The 18,702-nt window shown below is 40.3% G+C and overlaps 1 protein-coding gene across 5 annotated transcripts in view; it reads left to right on the top strand.

Annotated features, from left to right (window-relative positions):
• SMAD1 (SMAD family member 1) overlaps window positions 1-4,652 on the top strand; it is a 112,647-nt gene extending 107,995 nt beyond the window's left edge. For all 5 annotated transcript variants that reach the window (XM_030492236.1, XM_030492234.1, XM_030492238.1 and 2 more), the window contains exons 6-7: window positions 1,094-1,350; window positions 3,249-4,652. In XM_030492236.1, the coding sequence (XP_030348096.1) occupies window positions 1,094-1,350; window positions 3,249-3,392 (401 nt within the window). In that variant the 3' untranslated portion in view covers window positions 3,393-4,652. The remainder of the gene's footprint in view (window positions 1-1,093; window positions 1,351-3,248) is intronic.
• The last annotated feature ends 14,050 nt before the right edge of the window (window positions 4,653-18,702 follow it).

Raw genomic sequence — 18,702 nt, 5'->3', positions numbered from 1 at the left:
GGAAGAGACACATTGGAATAAGTAAATGTGTGCAGCTAATGATCACGTAGAACTGTTAGTCTTTGAGGAAGGAAGAGTAAATCCCAAACTTGAAGACATAGCCATAAATGTTTTTGCAGATCAGGTGGAAGTATATATGTACTCACACAGGTACACACATAGTAAGCGGCAAAATCTTACATGATGGAGCACAGTCAAGGCTTCTGACTGGACTTAGATTTAGTTTTTAAATTCTTCTATGTGTTCACTTCTCTGGCTCGTGACATTGTGGGAGGTGAAAGATCTAACCAGCAAATAGTCCATTTTTAAACATGAAAGGTGAATTTTCTTGCTTTCTCAAAGCCTTTGGAATTGATTCCTACTGAGAGCAAATCTCCACAAAGGTTCCCTGTATGTTGCTCTTCTGGGGCTTGCTGCCATCAGTGGCAGGTGAGGGAGCAGGCAGTAGAAGGGGAAAGGACTATTAAGATTTGTGTTTACCCCCATTTGACAGCTAAATCTGAGGAATATAAGGGCCATTCTTTTTTCCCAGCTTTCTAGAATTAAACCAAGCTGAAAAAACTCATGCTACCCAAAATAGTATTCAGGACATTTCCAGAGAGAATCCAGCTTGGGGCTGGTTGAGTATCTGCGAATTATGCAGTAGGTTTCTGCTCTCTCCACTTGCATTCCCAATTATTGTTTTATATAAATATAAAGAGAAGAAGTTCAAGTGGTCAAGCCATCCAATGTACTGCATCAAAACTACTGTAGTGCTTGCTAGTTTATTGTTGTTGAATACACAACATGTTAAAATGCAGGAAATGCCGATTCCTGTTACATATACATACATACACACCCTCCTTTCAAGTTGCCTGCTGATGAAACAAGAGTAAAAATGAAGTTTAAAGACAGATGATGCTCATGGCAGGGAAGTTGGAACTAGATGATCTTTAAGGTCCCTTCCAACCCAACCCATTCGATGATTCTGTGCTCTGGTATGCAATTAATGTTTATCTCTAAGCAGAAACATATCTGTGTTGAGGCAGAGCATTAAAAGTAGATACACAGTGCGAATTTGTCTAACCTCCTTATGTCAACCTTCTTCTCTCAGGTGTTCATCTCTATTATGTTGGTGGGGAAGTGTATGCAGAATGTCTTAGCGACAGCAGTATTTTTGTGCAAAGCCGGAACTGCAACTACCATCACGGGTTCCATCCCACAACCGTCTGCAAAATCCCCAGTGGCTGCAGTTTGAAGATTTTCAATAATCAAGAGTTTGCTCAGCTTTTGGCTCAGTCGGTAAACCATGGCTTTGAGACAGTGTATGAGCTTACGAAGATGTGCACCCTCCGTATGAGTTTTGTAAAGGTATGTGAAAATTTGCTTGAGATTATTTTGTAAGCAAAACAAACTGGTTTTTCTTAATGACATGATTTTGAATGGTCCAGTGTCTCCCTCAGTTGACCTGTTAGTAGTTCCTGTGTCTTAGGTGCAGAATAATTTTTAAGTGTAAGACCATACAGATTGTCATGAAACAAAATTGCCTTTGTGGACAAAAATCTGTCTGAGGCAGATACTTTGAAAGCTTGAGGTGACTTGCAGAAGGTGTTTCTTCACATAAGTCTGTAGTCACTTGTGAAGCATTTCTGTCATGTCTGTTAACTATTCTAATTTCACTGAATTGCCTCTTGTAAATTTGTAGTGTTTCAGTTGAATTCTAGCTTTTAATATGTGTATAGATTTTGTGTATATAGAATTATTTGCGTAGTTACTCTGGAATTATAGGGCTTGTCTTTTTCATTTTGTGGCATGTGGCAAGATACAGTATAAGTAAGTTTTGAAAAGAATTGAGTCATTAATTACATAGCCTGAAAATGGAAAAGACACCAATTCATTATGTAGCATCAGCTTTTGTCCCTTTTTTGTCCATTGTTACTGTCCATGCCATCTCCTGCTCTGTAAGAGGCCCAGTTGAACTTCATGCTCCCGTTCCTGGGTACTATTTTTGGAGACTTGAGCTGGGACTGCATTGTAAGTCATTACGGTGGTTGTGGAAGTGTAGATAGCATAGCCCTCTAAATTGGTCTTGACCAGCAGCTCCCAAATATATATAACTTTCAACTCCCAAACTCCCAAAATATACATAACTTTTTATTCTAGGGGGGCATGCAAGGTCAAGATTAGTGATGTGGCTGTGTCAACATAGGCACTGATATAAAAGGGCTGGTCACATACGTGAAAGTAGTCAAATGAAGATGGTAATATGCTGAAGTACCCTTCTTGACAGGAGGATAGAAATTTTCAGATCTGTGAGGACAGGGGTTCCTAAAACAGAATGAGTTGTTTATAGCTCTGCATCCTATAGAGTTGTGTGGCAGTGTTGCCTGAACAGTTCCACAGGACTTTGTGTGTATTGGATGTCGTGCTGCACAGTTTAGAGCTGCTGCCACCTGTGTTGGAGTTCGGTAATTCCTTTATTAGGGGTTAATATAGAGCAGAGTAAAGTGTACCTGTGGCTGTTTTAGTCTTGTCTCCAGACCTACCGTCAAAATGGTTCACTTACAAAATGATTTTGAATGCTGTTTAAATATGTGCTTATATCTTTGGTAATTACTGTAACTGAATCAGGTATGAGCTGAAACAAGACCTATTTTGTCATAATTTGAGAAATAGCCTACTGGGGAGTGACCATGCCCTCTTTCTCCAGAGAGGAATGTTTCTCATTTATCTCTTTGTTTATCATGTCCATCCTGCGAATGATGCTTTGGTTCTTGTCAGACAGATGCCTCACCCCCACTTCCATAATGTCCGTTTATGACCTCATTTTTTAATTTATTGATCTGTTCGGCAGCATTTCCCCCCGGTTTGTTCTATTTCCGGTTTTGCAGAGAAGACTTGATTATCCCCCTCTTCAGAGGCTTTACTGGGACATCATGCAGCTGGCAGTGAGATATGGGGAAATTTTGCACTGCCACAGATTATGTCTTGAAGAATTTAAGACTTATATTCCATGAGATCAAAAGATCTCAAAATGACACTTCCTCCAAATTTAATTATTTTAAAAAAACCCCAACCCTTCAGATTTGTTCGTTGAAACATGATAATAGTTGGTGCCTCAAGGGTGTTATGCTACTCTGCTGGTAATGACTGTTAAAAGCTAGATTATTTCGGTAAGAAAGAGGATGATTGAAGTGTGCTTGTAACATGTTTGATATTCTAAAATAAGGTGATTATTTTCCTTTCTCCACTTATGATTCTGTTTCCAGGGTTGGGGAGCTGAATATCATCGCCAAGATGTAACAAGCACTCCATGCTGGATAGAGATACATCTTCATGGTCCCCTTCAGTGGTTGGATAAAGTACTTACTCAGATGGGCTCTCCTCATAATCCCATTTCTTCAGTGTCTTAAAAGGTCCCAAGCTCCTGCATTTTGGAAACAATTGAGCCTTGCATGTACTTGAAAGATGTATGAGTCAGACACACGCATTTTTATTCCCCCTCTCTCCCCGCCCCGAACTGGCAACAGCTGAAAAAGAGCCATGAAAATACTTGACTTCTGTGACCAACTGTTGGATTCAGAAAAAAAAATAAATAATAAAGCCCTTTGACATACTGTTGCTATCAAGAATTTTAGTTTACATTGTAATGTACTATTGCAAAGTTGGTTTGCAGGGCTTAATGCAACGGGGACGACCGAGCCAAAACCACAATCTGTCGGACCGAGCTCCAGAAGGATCTTCCTGTAGCTGGCACTCAGAGATTCTCTTTCAATTTCTCGTTGTTATCCCCTGTGTCCTCTGGGGTGCTGTTGGTGAAGCCTGCTCTTTGCAGGCTCTCTGCAGTACATTTTAAAACCATTTGTCTAAGCTGATGGTTGCTGTTCTCTTTAAAAGAAAAAGTCATAAGGTTTAATCTCAGTAACTGCGTAATAACCTTTGAAACTGTGTCCTGACCATACTGCTGTAAGAATGTTAGGTATGTTTTTTGCTAAATGTATGTACGGTGTATTTGAAAGTTTAGAAATTAATTAGATTTAGACCATAAAGGAATTAGGGATATTTGAATGGGGGGCGGTGGGAGTGGGAAGGGAAAGTGACAACTGAAATGTAGAATATGTTGTAAACATAGCTTGTTAGTTTAAACTGAGGTCTGAGTTTTGCTGTGCATTTCATTTTTATAGTGGCTTCATCTTGTTAATTCTGACTATTTTTGCCTCTTCGTTCTCCCCCAGAACAATCGTACAGCTGGCTAATTCTTTTACCCATGAAGAGGACAAAATGATTAATTCCTGCAGTTTGTGAGCTGCAGCTCTATGTATTTCAAGACAAAATTGTACAGAGTGCTCTTAAACTATTGAGCAGTTTTATACAGTTTATGTAAGAGAAGTAGGCTTTTAATTTTGTAAGAGAATCTTGTTTTGCCAAACCTAGTAACTGTTAATTATTTGGAGGAATTCAAAATCCCTCTGTGGGTCTATTTCAAACCTTTAAGAAAACATATATTTTTAATTTTTAATTTTTTTTTTACTGCTTGGTTTATTTTCTTCTCATTGATCTTTTATATTCATGTAAGCTGTAGTACTTCAAGTACCTTTATTCCAAAACTAGTGGGTCCTCTTTACTGGAAGTTTTGAATAAAACCTGTTGTTACTGCTTACATTTGATTAAAACCTTGTCTTGTTCACTTCTTAGTAGACTCTTTACAAACCACATAAAGATGGTCTTGGAGAAGGAACAACTAGAAATGAAGATAGGCTGAGCTTAGACACTTACGATCAGTACAGGTTAGTAACCCTAGATTACTAACTAACCCCAGGTTAGTTACTAAACTCAGTATATGAGATAAATGGGTACTGTAAATGGGTACTCTAGAGAAAGATTTGTTAACCAGGAAAGATTAGAATGGTTACAGTAACACTGAAGTATTCTGGCCACTTAGTTAAATTTCTGTGAGATTTCAACATACAGTACCTGTACGAGAGGAGATTTTGCTGAGGTTGGATGGTCAGTGGGCTTTCACTGCTCCTTGCCATGGTTGTGGTGAAGAGCCTCTGCTCCTTTTGCTGTGCCTTTGCTTGGAAGAGGTGAGGGAAGGACTGTCCCTTTGCAGCTGCCAAGTGGCTGCCAGGTGCTGGGGTGATGGGAGTTTGAGAGACTGGGGGTTGACTGGAGATCCAGCGCCTGTGCCTGGCTATAATGGACCATGCAGTGCTAACAGGAGCATGAAGGAAAGCTGAGGAACAGAGGAACATGTATGCAGCCACATGTATGTATGTATGTATGTGTATGTCTTTTTCTGTATTTGTAAGTTCCATGAACAGATCCTTTTTTTTTTTTTAATTCAATGTAACATGTACTTTTCATGAAGTAGCAGTCATAGCACAAATGTAAGTCTTAAACATAAGTAAAATTTAAATACGACCAAAAAGAGAAAAAATGCTCTTTGCTGTTCAGTCACCGTCTCTGTTTTTTTCCATTTTCAGCTCTTGCTACATTAAATTCCAGCTGTTCCCAGCTGCTTTCCTTTCTTTTGCTGGAATGCAGCACTGAGGTAGTAACTTTTTTTTATATCAGTGCTGTAACTATCCATCATGCAAGTCTTAAGAGCATTTCTGTTTGGATGGTTTCATATTCGGGTGATTCTGTCCAGGTTTGAAATAGTTTGGAGTAAGAAAAGACAGTTTTATGTTGTGACTGCTTTTGAATGCTAGTGTCTTCTATGTTTTAGGCTGTAATGCCTCTCTGGTTTTCCTAAACAGGGATTAAAATTAGAAAATACTAGCACTGCAGTGTCGCAGAAACTTTCTGTGGTAGTCCTTCTGATAATACTTCCCAGTCTTTGTAAGTTCCTTCTCTTGTGAATTTTTCTATGCTATTAATACTGTTGAAGTGTACACTCCAATTTCTTTATCTGTTATCCAGCTTTTTGTTTGTGGTGAGGAGGCATTAGATGTAAGGAAGAAGTGTGCCTTCATGTGATGGCACAGCTGCACAGTATTAGATCAGCTGATTGCACTGGAGTAGCACCTGGGACTGTGTGCTGGTTATGGCTGGGGTAGAGTTAATTTTCTTCACAGCAGCTGGTATGGAGCTATGTTTTGGATGTGTGCTGAAAACAGTGTCAGTAACAGAGGGATGTTTTGTTACTGCTGAGCAGTGCTTACACAGAGCCAAGGCCTTTTCTGCCCCTCACCCCACCCCACCAGTGAGTAGACTGGGGGTACACAAGAAGTTGGGAGGGAACACAGCCAGGACAGCTGACCCCAACTGGCCAAAGGGATATTCTAGACTGTATAGCATCATGCTCAGCGTATAAAACTGGGGGAAGAAGAAGGAAGGGGGTGTGTGCGTTGGGAGCGATGGCGTTTGTCTTCCCAAGTTACCATTACACGTGATGGAGCCCTGCTTTCCTGGAGATGGCTGAAGACCTGCCTGTCAATGGGAAGGAGTGAGTGAATTCCTTTTTTTAATCTGCTGTGTGTGTGGCATTTGCTTTACCTGTTGAACTGTCTTTATCTCAACCCACAAGTTTTTTCACTTTTATTCTTCCAATTTTCTCCCCTGTCCTGCAGAGGGGAGTGAGCAAGCAACTGTGTGGTGCTTAAGTGCTAGCTGGGGTTAAACCACAGCAGACTAATAGCCAGAAAAATAGGAGGTAGGACAGAAGTTATCTTGGAGGAGGCAACTGCTAGCCTGATACTCTTGTGAAGACTTTTGGAGTGCCTTGGGGAAGTTTTCTAACTGATTTGCTCCACTTTGTATAGTTGGAGTCAGAAAGCTGGAAAATGCACAGGACAAGACAGAAGGAAAAGAGTTGCTTGCTGACTTCTCACAAAACAGAATTATGAGAGCTAGAAACTCAGAGAGTCTGCAGTGTCAGCTCTGTAACCAGGTGAGTCCCTGCTACCTGTTTGGTTTTCTTTCCCCATAATGTCCTGGGTCTAGTCCTCTGAACAACGGAGTTAAACACAGAAGACACTACTTCAAGTTGAAAAGCTAAGATGGTCCCTGTTAGGAGAAACTGATAAGGTATGGATAACCGCTTTAGAAAAAGAATTGAGGGAAAAGCAGGGAACATACATGCAAACAACTACCTCCATGGAGCTGAATGTGTTTTGAAATCTGTGCTTTAGCTTGTAAGTGCTGGAAAGAAAATAATTCTCCCCAGGCGGAGATGGCTTTTTAACCATTTGAAAGTCTCTAGTGAATCTTTAAAAGACTTGTTGAAAGCTAAGAGAGGTAGTCACAGTTACTTGTGTGATTTTAGGAAGCTATGGAGAGAAATAATTCATGTTTTAACATATCCTGTATCTGAATACTGGCCCTGATTTTGTAATGCTCGCTAACTTGGTATTGCTGTCTAGTTTGATAAAACCACTTTCTTATTAAATCACTTCTCTTGCTACTGTAGCTGTGTTTCCACAACTGCAGTTGTCTTTTCTAGCTTCAAAGAGTGCAGTTCTGTGTCTGTTGTCAATTGAAGACAATAAATCAACGCAGACATGTATGAAATTTATATGGTCCTTTCTTGGTGTGCCTATCTCCTTAATTTTTCCTCTGTCTTGCCACACTTTAAACCTTTGAATTGACATCATGGAAGTTAACTGTGTTTTGATGGTCTCTTTAATAATTAGTGCTGGTTGGTTCTGTTCAGCACACTGTAACCTCTTATTCTGCTCTTGAAATTCATGATTCATAACTGTGAACTGGCAGTCACCTTTTTCTGGATGCACGCCTAAATATACAACATAACTCTACCATCACCAGTCACGGCAGAGCAATGTATTTTTTACATGTATCATCTTACAGATCATTTTCTTCAAATACATTTGTAATTCTGTGCAGGAGAGAAGCGAAAGTGGCTCTTGCTTTACCCTGTCCCCTCTGTCCTTGACTTAAACAGCTCAATGAAGAGAGACACCTTGTTACATTATCCTTTTAGGGGATGTTCTCTCTTCTCTGTTCCCTAAGCTCCCCTCCCTACTTCTGTACTCTTGATGACTTCCCTTGATTTTTCTAACTCTTTGCAAGCAGCTTTTTGTCTGATTCTTTTCTCATACCTGCTGGACATTATGTTCCAGTCAGACAAAAACTTTTCTACAATTTGCTTGCGATAGGCAGGTAAAGAATTATGGGTTGCTTTAGGCACTGGAAGCCACCCATAAAGATATGCATGCTTCACTGGCACCACTTTTTCAACCGCTGCTGTCTCAAATGCTTTTTGAAAGAGGAAGGTTAAGTGGGACAGATTTGTGCTATTGGATTTCAGTTTTCCTTCAGATTATTGTTTTAAAGGTTTTGACAATTATTAAAATGCCCTTCCCTCCTCTCTACAGTAGTATGTCACTTGGTTTGCATCTGACTGAAATGACAGAAATTGTCAGCCAGGGTGCTTGGGCTTTGTATTTAGAGGTTGTGTTGTCTGACTGCTGCCTTCAGCTTCACAAGCAAGCGTTGCACTTGTTCTCATCATCTCTCCCAACAGGCTCCAGAATAAATAACTTGTGCGGTTTGTAGAATGAAGCTCCTCTACTCTGCTTGCCTTGGTGACTTGCTCAGAGGGGAGGCCTCTGTGGGACAAAGCAAGCTGTGTCGCTGGGACCTGGCTCTCGTTTGCAGGGGCTGCTGATATGCATGGGCCGGCTGCAGTGGTCCTTGTTGCCAGGGGCTGCCAGCCTCGTGAGGTGCTGTGCCTGATCCTGTGCCACTGCAGGTGACACATCTGTGTGGTGCAGCAAACTGCCACCGATTTGACCTGGGTACAAAGATGAGCAGGTCTGTTGCAGTGAATGGACAAGATGGTTATAGTTTTTAATCTGGTCTGATAAATGCTTTACAGTTAAAAATGGCATGTGGATACTCAGTGTATGTTTACTTGTCATGTGCAGCTGAAGTCATTAAAAGTAATGTCAAACAAACCCCCAAATTTTACAAACAGTCTAAAACTCTGAATTAGATTCAGTCACTTTTCAGGAATGTAAGAATTCTTATTCCAGTGGGTGCAGATTCCTAGTTTTCTCTTAGAAATTGGTTTGGGATGTCCCCTTTTCATCCTGCTGCTAAGGTGTGAGTTGAAAAATGTGTATCATCTCTTCATGATTCTGCCAGCTCATCTAAGACTTTAAATCCATAAAGCTCAGAGGAGGCTGCTTTAGAGTGAGAATTTGGAAGAAGTGAGCATCTTCACATGCTTCAGATGGTAAACAGGACTGAAGATCTCTCAGTCATAAAGACTGATAGCACTGATATCACAGCAGTGATAAAAACATGCCACTTACAACTGTATTGTAGTATATGTAAAATGAGCTATAATTGTATTAGAGAGGATTCTGTGCATGCCAAACAGGCTTTCCTTGCTCAAAGAGTTTGGTTTAAGTAGATAGGTCACTTGCTTAGACGTGATGGGAACAACACAGTTTGCCTTTGTAAAGAATATTCTAACTTTCCCATTGCAGGTTCTTTTTTTCCCAGTATCCCGTGACATGTAAAAACATTCCTTTATGTAAAGAAAAATGGTGTGCCTAACTTCCCCTTCCCGTACCCTTCCTTGTACGATTACTTTGAACTTCTTGGTTTTCTGTTCATTAGATTACTGAGTTGAATTTAGTACAAGCGGGAGAACGAGGCTTGATGTGTGTAGTGCTGCAGTAAGATTCACTGTTTTCCCAGAGCACTGGTTCTTGGCAGGAGAGCAGGGTCTGTCTCACCTCTGGGACCTTCACTTCTGCCTTCTGTTGATGCTTTTGAGATTGGTAATCCTGAGCATTTTCACATACATGTGTGGAGACTGGAAGAGGGCTGCTGCCCCATCAGATACTTCTTCAAGCTTGTGGACCAGTCTCCTCAAGTCAAAATCACCATAGGCCGTAGTGCTGGCAACAGCACTATTTAAAAACCGGATCCAAGCATGGCTCCGTTTTGAACATGAGTTGGGCAGTGGTTTGACTACAAACAAACTTTACAAGGCTCTCAAACACAGCTTAATCCCTGTGTCTGTTGGATTTGGTCCATGCTGTTCTCTAAAGCAGTGCAGAAGGAAGCTACCTTGATCTGCATGCTCTGAAGACTTAACGGTTCCAGGACTTGGATTTTTATCTTGTGCCAGGAGAGCAGCTTTGTAAATACTCTTTCATGGGGTAGCTTTTACTTTGGGTGTGGGGTTCCTTTGTACCCCTACTGGTAACGATTGATTTGGTGCTAATTCAGAGTACCTTCTGGACATTGTCAATCTGTTTTCTGACCCTCTGTATTGCATTTGGTCTTTCAGGAATCAAGTCATTTCCCTGAGTGTTCCTGTGATTTCCCCAAGACACAGGAGCAAGTTTGAACAGATACAGCAATAGGGCTTAGTTTGAATTTGATGAGCTTACATCAATACAAAGCAGCTATTTGCATTCTTATCAAAATAATAAAATATGAAACTTTCTAGAAATATATAATCTTCAAAAGGGTTCCTAGAAAAGTGCTGGGATCTTTTATTGTTAGCATGGGCACATGTGACAATTTAACAGGTTACCTTGAGGTAGGAACCTCAAGTTTGAGGAGCCAGGTTCAGCAGAGCATACTTTGAGGAATGCCATTCTGGCTCATGGGGTCTATTAGCAACACATAAGCTCCAGATTAATCCGTATTGTGAGTAATCAATCAGAAGCAAAGCAAAAAGGGTGTGCATACAGAGGCAAGGGAGGGTTCACGGAACTTGGTGAATTTTTACCTTTTTTTAATTTTTTTCCTGATCTTCTTTCTAGTGTAGTGGCCTCTGATATTTCCCCCCAGCATACACACCCCACTATCAATTGGACATGGGTATGGTATTGCTTTATAATAAGCAAAATTGTTTAGGGAGAGGAATTGAAAGCTGTTCCTAGTCTTAATTTCTCTCCCTTCTCTGCCCCAGTCACCCTAAAAGAAACAAGTTCAAGCCAGCACTGTGTCGGTGACTGCCTTGTGGAGGAGTGAGAGGAGCAGCAGTGGTGACACAGATGTAGCTGGGAAGCTGAGCTGGTGAAAAACAGGTACACAAAGAGGAGCTGGTTGAAGAAGTACCAAGGGAGTGTGTTCATAGCTGGGTTTTCTTAGTGTCACTTCAAAAAGTATGGGAAATGCTCCTTTCTATGCCAGCAGCTGTGGGTGGGTGACTGGGATATAGCTGTGCTGGGACATGGAACAATCCCAGACATATTGGTCATACCTGGAACTTCACAGCTGAACATGCACGGAGGCTGTCTTGCGTGTGAGTATCACATTGGACTGGAGCGGGGGGAAAGGATCACCTGATTGTGGAATTGGTGATCTCATTGTGTGTGGTGTTTATTTTCAGTGTTGGTTCAGAGTTGCCTGGGTGCTTTTGCTGTTTTTCATTCAATAGTAAGGAGGATGAAAGCATATGCAGAATATGTGGCCTTCCCTTTGTTTTTCTCCATGCTCTGGTCACCCTTGTGTTTTGAAAAACATTGCCTGTCTCCTTACATTGGAAACCACCATGGCCTCACGCAGGTGGTGTATACAAGAAGCCCAGTCAAAATTCACTGTTTCTACAACTGTATATGGGATGCCTGAAAAATGTGACATGCCTGTCAGATAAACAGGAAACGGCCCTTGTAAGGGACTGAGTGTAGCTGAAAGCCTTATCCAAATAACACCGTTAGTCATCTCCATATGGAAACCTTTCAGTGCCACGCAAGTTTGGAAAACATGGTTGTAACTAGCTTCCACATGCTGGATAAATGAATAGATACCAGATGTTGTCTTACACATTTAAGTCTTTTTGGAAAATCGATCCGAGACACACATATTCTACAAACGGCAGTTGCGGGTGAAAGCCTGCATGTGTCAAGGTTAGTATTTACACAGGAACAGGGCTGGACCTGCACCACCAAAAGCAGGGTTGGGGTTTCTCTGATCATCTGAAGTTTCTGATAGTAAAAACTAGAGAGGTAGTGTACATCATTAAAGACGTAGTTGTTGGAGATGGAATACAATTCACTTCTAAGCGCTGGCTACTGTGTCAGTAAAAGCTGGCTTAATTTTCTTAAAACGAGTATCAGGTAATACAGTAGACTGATGACATCCTTTTTAGGCATGTATAATAATTAGGCACTCTCAATGTCCATAGTTTCATTATATATAATCTATGGATTATATTCTGTGTCTGGTTTTGGTTATTTAAATGCAAAACCAGAACACCCCTTGTGAAGTTCCTACCTCTCATTCCCTGTAGCTTGCTTCCTCTCTCCAAAACCTTTCTTCCTCTGAGCTCTTACAGAGGTTTTTGAGAGCATAGTAAAAGGGCTGGTTAATGAAAGAAAGTAGAGTACAAGTTAATGTGTTGCCATGAGTAGGTGCTTAGTGTATTCCTGGAAAAGTAAACCATTGTGTTGGGATTTTTGTTGTTTTGTTTCGTTTTTAAGTGTCCTGTTTATTGTTTGTGAATTGTTGGGAGTGTAGCATCCAGACTGCAAGTTTTACATGGTTAACCTGGCATTGTTGGTTCACTATTAAGGTACAAATTCTGTGATTGGAACTAAACTTTAAATTCCCTTTCTTTAGAGAAAGCAAATTCTCTAAGACCCTATTTTTAAGGCACAGGTGAGGATAGAAAATAGTAATTTACTTTGCTCAATATGGGTTTCCTGTGTGTGGCAGTTGCACCCTTTAGTCACTTTTCAAAGGAGCATGGGTCCGAGGATAATAGCCAAACAAATGGGTCAGTGCTGTTTGTAGGAGCTGTCTGTGCTTGTTGCTGTTCTCTAGCAGCATCTGTTGTGAGCTGTGTAGGTGTTTTCTCTGACCATCAAAATAGTAGAGTACCTGAGAAATGGAGCTCAGTCCCATTCTTAAACTACGCAGTAGCTACCAACTGGTACAGCAGTTGCACAGGGTGCAAGTCTTCATGTGGTCCTGCAGTTCTTTTGCTCCACGGGTACTTAAACTTTGTAGATATACTGTAGCACCTCTCAAAGTGATAATGGACTAAGCGTTAAGAAACTAAAGTTGAGAGACTGTGGTGTTGGACAAAATGAAACATGCATAGTGTTTAGAATCAAACACAGGCTAGGTTGGAAGTAATATTGACATGGAAATACACAATGTTACTGACAGGACTGAGCTTGGGGCTCATCATTTCGTTTATTCTGTCTCATCAAATGTGCTTAAGTAATGATCTTGTGTGTGTGTGTTTTGTTGGATTTTTTTGGGTCCTCCTCCCTCTGGAAAGCAGATGAAAAGAGGTGAGGAATTATAGTCCTAACATTTGGGGAGTACAGAGATCTGCTTCACTTCCTTCCCTGCCACCTCCCCCAAACGAATTCTGCCTCTGTAGATCTTAAGGGAGGAAAAGGAAAAATCTGGAGGGACTCGCTCTATGTGGTTTCCCTCTGGCTAAAGCTGACCCAGCAAGAGGGGGGGATCTCACAGCGGAACAGCTGCTGTGTTCTTCGGAGGAAGTACGAATTTCAGCCTCTAAAATGATCAGTCTAAAAGCCTGAGGGCTATGAGGGGAGGGAAAGCACTTTAAAACTCCAAAACAACACTTCGGGTGCATAAAGATTTGAGAGAAATTCTTTTAGTAATGCTGCATCTGAAGTGTAGTTAAGCCTCATACATGTTACGCATATTCAGAAGTGCAGTAAATCCCAATCACGTGATGGGCTGGCTGCATCCTTCTTGCTTTCAGGTGCTGTATGGTATGGACAGAAGGACTTTGTGTAGGAATTAAATAAAATTCAAATGGAAGGTATTTTGTAATGCCCTATGTACCCTGTTACAGCTCTTAATCACCTGTGTAGTTAGAATGTTTCTTCTATGATTTGGTTTAAATTTCCCTTTCTACAGATGAAACTGATTACTTCTTAGTCTGTTTTTGGTGGTGATGCGGCAAATCATTCACTGTTGTCATCATAACACCTTATGCTTGAAGAAAGGTACGCTCCCACTCCTTCCTTTTCTACTTCTCCTCTTGTCAAAAACCTCATTGTTAAAATTCTTTGCTTTTCTTCACTTTTACATGTACATGGTGAAATTTTCCTGTGGGATCCAGTTTGCTTACATCTCTTCTAGTAGGGTGCTGTACTCTACTTCAGGCCTCACCTATACTTTAAAGCTATTGAGTGGAGAGCTGAGTAAAGTGAAATGATGACTTCATTTCTTAAGTGCAATTCTGAGATGTATTTGCAACGGCATTTCCAGTCTGTGGTTTTCAAGCCTTTTTAGAAGGATGAGTGCCTAGCCAAATGGTTTTTGTTTATAGTTATGTATGTTTTTATTTTATACAAAATGTTATCTTTTGCACTTGCCTTTAGTGACTGATACCCTACTAGAAATGGTGTTCCATTGTATTTTCCTGGGAATCCTGATGCATTCATCATCACATGATGCTTTCATAAGGCTCTTGTGAGAAAGAACAAGGAGGGGAGGAAAAAGCTGGCCTAATTCCAAGACTCTTATATGCATAATAAAACCAAAATCTTAAATTTTATATCCCCTGGAAATTGATCATGGGGAATGTCCAGATTAGTCTCCAGAAAAGCTCACTTAAGCTAATCGGCAAAGGTTGTTCCCTTGGATGAAACTTTTTCTGTTCTTGCCTTTTCTTTGTTTCAGAGTTTAAAATGCGGTCTTTGTTATTTAGGATGTATGAATTAAGAAAGTATGCAGCCAGATAACTAGTATTAGGTCTGTACTTGTAGCCTTCTTCCAGAAAGGCTGACCATAAAGTTTTCAGAAATAACCTTTGCTAAAATACATGTTGCCCTGTTGTCTGAGCTTCTGAGATGCTGCAGTCATCATTAGGTAATCTGGGAGTGTTCGTGTGCATGGTGAGAGAATCGAGTGAGGAAACTGCCTATGAGAACTCGCTGTGCTCACTGGATTGCTATTGTTATTTATTAAATGTTCTAAAATATAATGGTAAATAAATATGATTTAAAAATAACTGAAAAGGTCAGAGGAATGGACTTGTGACATATAAATGAGGTTTGATCTTTTAATTATGTTTTATTTCCTCCCCCTCCAGATACAGTTCTGTTCTCTTGCTAAAGAATATCAGGTCAGGGTTGTACTTAACTGGAAGTCTTTGAAGATTCTGGTCAATGGCCTCTGCTCTTAAGGGAAGAGATAGGAAATTTTGTATTTTATGGTTAAGGAGCTTTTTCTACCACCTGTCTTGGCATTTAATATTACGTTAATAAAACCAAACCTGATTCAACTGTTTAAATGCACAATTATCTTTGTGGTCTGCCCTGTTAGTTTTACATAGGCTGATGGAATGTCACTGTCCTACAAAACAATGAGGCTGACTGGTGAACTTTTGCATGTTTCTCTAGCTTCTCTGATCTGAAGATGATATGTCCCAGAGATTTCTAGGGAAAACAATATGGGCAATTTCTGATATTAAAAGTAGGTAGAAATTTGGGCAGAAGGTGAAGGGGGGAAAAGCTTTGTGGTTGGCTTTTTTTTTCAGGGGGCGGGGGGGAAGGAGGGGATGTTTTTGTTGTTCATTAGTTTTAGCAAAGACCAGCAAGGAGAGAAATGAAGGCAGCCTGCTTTCCTTCTACTTGCATTGACTCCTAAAGCCCTTAAGGTTCTGAGATGGGTAACTTGGTAGCTGAAAAAATATCTTGCTATTTAGTAGGGACAAATGTGATATCCAACACTGCAACAAGAATTAACAACTGTGTGCATATAGCGACTAGATAGGAAAGAGCATCCTTGGTGGTTCTAGTTGACCTGTTCGGCTTTTACTCACATTTCTGCAACAAACCTGGAGGTACTGAGACATGCATAGAGAGCTGCTCTGAGGAGAGAGAGAATTCAATCCCTTTTCTTTACCTCAGGGGGACAAGAAATAGCTGGCTTAAACTGCAGAGAATAAAATTTAGTTTAATACTGGGGACAGTGGGGAGAAATTCCTATCAGTAAAGGTAATAAAACACTGTAACAAGTTATCTGAGTGGGTTTTGGAGAACTGGTCGTTGGAGATTGTCAGTGACAGGTTAGAAAAATGTATGTTGGGTATAGCACAGGCGTCCTCTATGCTTTCTTGGATGCTTTCCTGCTCTGTGCTGCGACCGAGTGTTTAAGGCTTGGTCTGAAAATTTAAGAACTGAATTCTGTCAGAGATGCTGATGTTAAGGATCCTTTTGTCACTTGAGCATATTTTCATTCCTATTGAGACATACTGATTTAATATGAAACAGGCAACAATGTTTTTCCCCTCCTCCTTGTTCCATATGTCTGTGTAGTTAAAGTGAAGATGAATTACAGCTAAAAAATTTAGTGATTTGCACAGCTATCCTAGTGACAAACTTCACTTTCTGCTGGAGAGCATGTTCTGCTAATAGCACTTAACCTTCATTGGGAATGGCTGGAATATGCCTCATATGAGACCATCTGGAAAAGAGCTCTTCCTGAAGCTTATCAATATTCCTAACAGGAATCTATCCAGTTTCTCGTTGCTCTCAGAGCAGCAAGACCGGAGAAGCAGTGACAGCTATAATGGCAGGGTACTAATGACTTTGGAGAAATGTTACTTTTGTAATTGGAAATGATACAAACAGTGTCATTAAAACAGATTGTCAATGCCGTTTTTATTCTTGTCATAGGCTTAGTTATAAGAATGGATTCACTCTAAGGAGATGACATCAGAATTTTTATGCTTTCCACAATTAGATGGACAGATCATGAGGCTTTAACTCATGAAATGCTGTTTTTCCAGAACCGCAGCTGAAGTGAGGATTTGAAAGACTGCTTACTTTTCCTTCAGTTGAACAGTAACACAGAAGAGGTGAAATGTCATTGATGTGATTCTGAAATGTGGCTTAAGACCTGAGAGTTCTGATTTGATCTCCTTGATCTCTGATTTTCTTATTTGGTTGGAGGAGTTTTTTTGGTTAAAGATGTTGCTTTTTAATAAAAAGATCTTTATAGCCAAGTATTTGGTATAAAATATTAGAAGCTTTTTTTAAAGACAAAATCAAGATCCCTTCAAGAAACTTCTTGTTCCCCAAATACTTCTGCTGTTTTAATCCTTCGAGTCTTCACTCATTTCATCTTTTTCAGAATAAGTAGGTACCAAAAGTCAGCAGCAGAAAGGGATGGTGATGGGGAAGAGACATTCCAACAGAGGAGGCCTTCTGGAAATCTTTTAATGCAACACTATCAGTTTGTGCTTATCTCATCCTTTTAGGTAATCCTTAAGATCTAATGGGTCTGTGAGACCTCCACTATTGGTGACTGGCATCCTCATTGAAGTACTCAGCACCTGTTTATCATGTTCTAGTATCAGTCCTGTTATATGAGAAGGAAATAGCACTCAGAATATATTCTCCTGGAACAAGCAGCAAACAAGGACAAGGAATGGTGCACATATATATGTAACACAACCTTCTATTTGGGTGTTCCTGTGTTAATTTTCTAATGTTTTGTCAATTGACAATTTGAATAGTCAGCCTCTGGCTTAGCAGAGAGTATAGAGTTGGAGCACTCCTGGACGTTGGTATAGCTGCTAGCAGAAACGGGCAGGAAGTCTGAGTCTAGACCAGATTAGGGATACATACATAGATACAAAACCAGAACATTTGGAAAGAACTAGATGCAGCTTTTGACATCTGACTGCTGGTGTTTGTTTCCACAGCACTGTGAGAAAGGCCATCCAACACGGCTGATAGGTTAGCTTTCATCAAATAGCCGTTTTTTCATGCCGAGAAGCTGAAATAGAATGGTTGATGAGAAAAAAGTTCAGCCATTCAGTCTGTCTCCTCTACTGAAATTGCAGAACATCAAATAAATAGTTGAATCTGGTCTGAAAAGGATGAAGGATGCTGATGACCATGAGTCATCTGCGGTGAATATTGCAGATATCTTCATTCTCAAGAATAAAACAGTAAGTCCTTTAACACTGACCTACGCAGCAAGGCATGATACCTTTCATATAAAGTTGTCAGTTTGCTCCTCACACTGATACTCTGAAAGGTGTTCTTAACACAGAAACAGAACTAATGCTAAAAATATACGCTTTCTATTTTGTTTCTTGTTTAGGTGGGAAAGAAGATGATATTCCTACGTAAGACCTATGTTACATAGAGATCCCTGACTTACTGCAGCAACTGTAGAGAAGGCAACAGCAAAATTCTGCTGGAAGGTAAAAAACTCACTGTAAAGGACTCCTAAGTATGGTTACAGCCACTTGCTGCTAGTCTTGTGCAAGTAACTCTCCAAAACAAAACCGAGATGGAATTCATGCTGGCAGAGATGTGACTTTTATATTTTACATTCTGAAGCCTACTGAATGCAATCACAATAGATGTTCAATGTGTTTAAGTTCCTCAGGTTGTTAAATGACCGAATAGGGTAGATTTACTACGGTGGTGATGAAGTAATACTGAATTCCTCTGTGTTCAGAATACATCCAAGCTGTGTGACAAAAATACGCAGCGCTAGCTTCCCCTTCTGGCCGAAAGAAGTAAGTGATCCTGAAGGCCAGTCACATGAATTATTTCTCAATTTTATTTCTATGTGCTAAAAGTAAACACCAGTTTTCAGAGAACAAATTAATGCTTAACTACCACTGAGGTGGGGAAGTACTGGTGGAACATCTTTGCTGCTTGCAACATAATATAATAATGTATTGAGATGGGGTTGCTGTTGGAACATAGAATTCTTTCCTAAACATGGGCTTAACTTGGCAAGCAGTTAGACAAAAATACCAACTTCTGGACAGAA

The sequence above is a fragment of the Strigops habroptila genome, chromosome 7 (genome assembly GCF_004027225.2).
Source record: "Strigops habroptila isolate Jane chromosome 7, bStrHab1.2.pri, whole genome shotgun sequence".
In the NCBI taxonomy this organism is placed as follows: Eukaryota; Metazoa; Chordata; class Aves; order Psittaciformes; family Psittacidae; genus Strigops; species Strigops habroptila.
The sequence above is the reverse complement of the archived record's forward strand: the minus strand, read 5'-3'. Positions and strand labels throughout refer to the sequence as shown.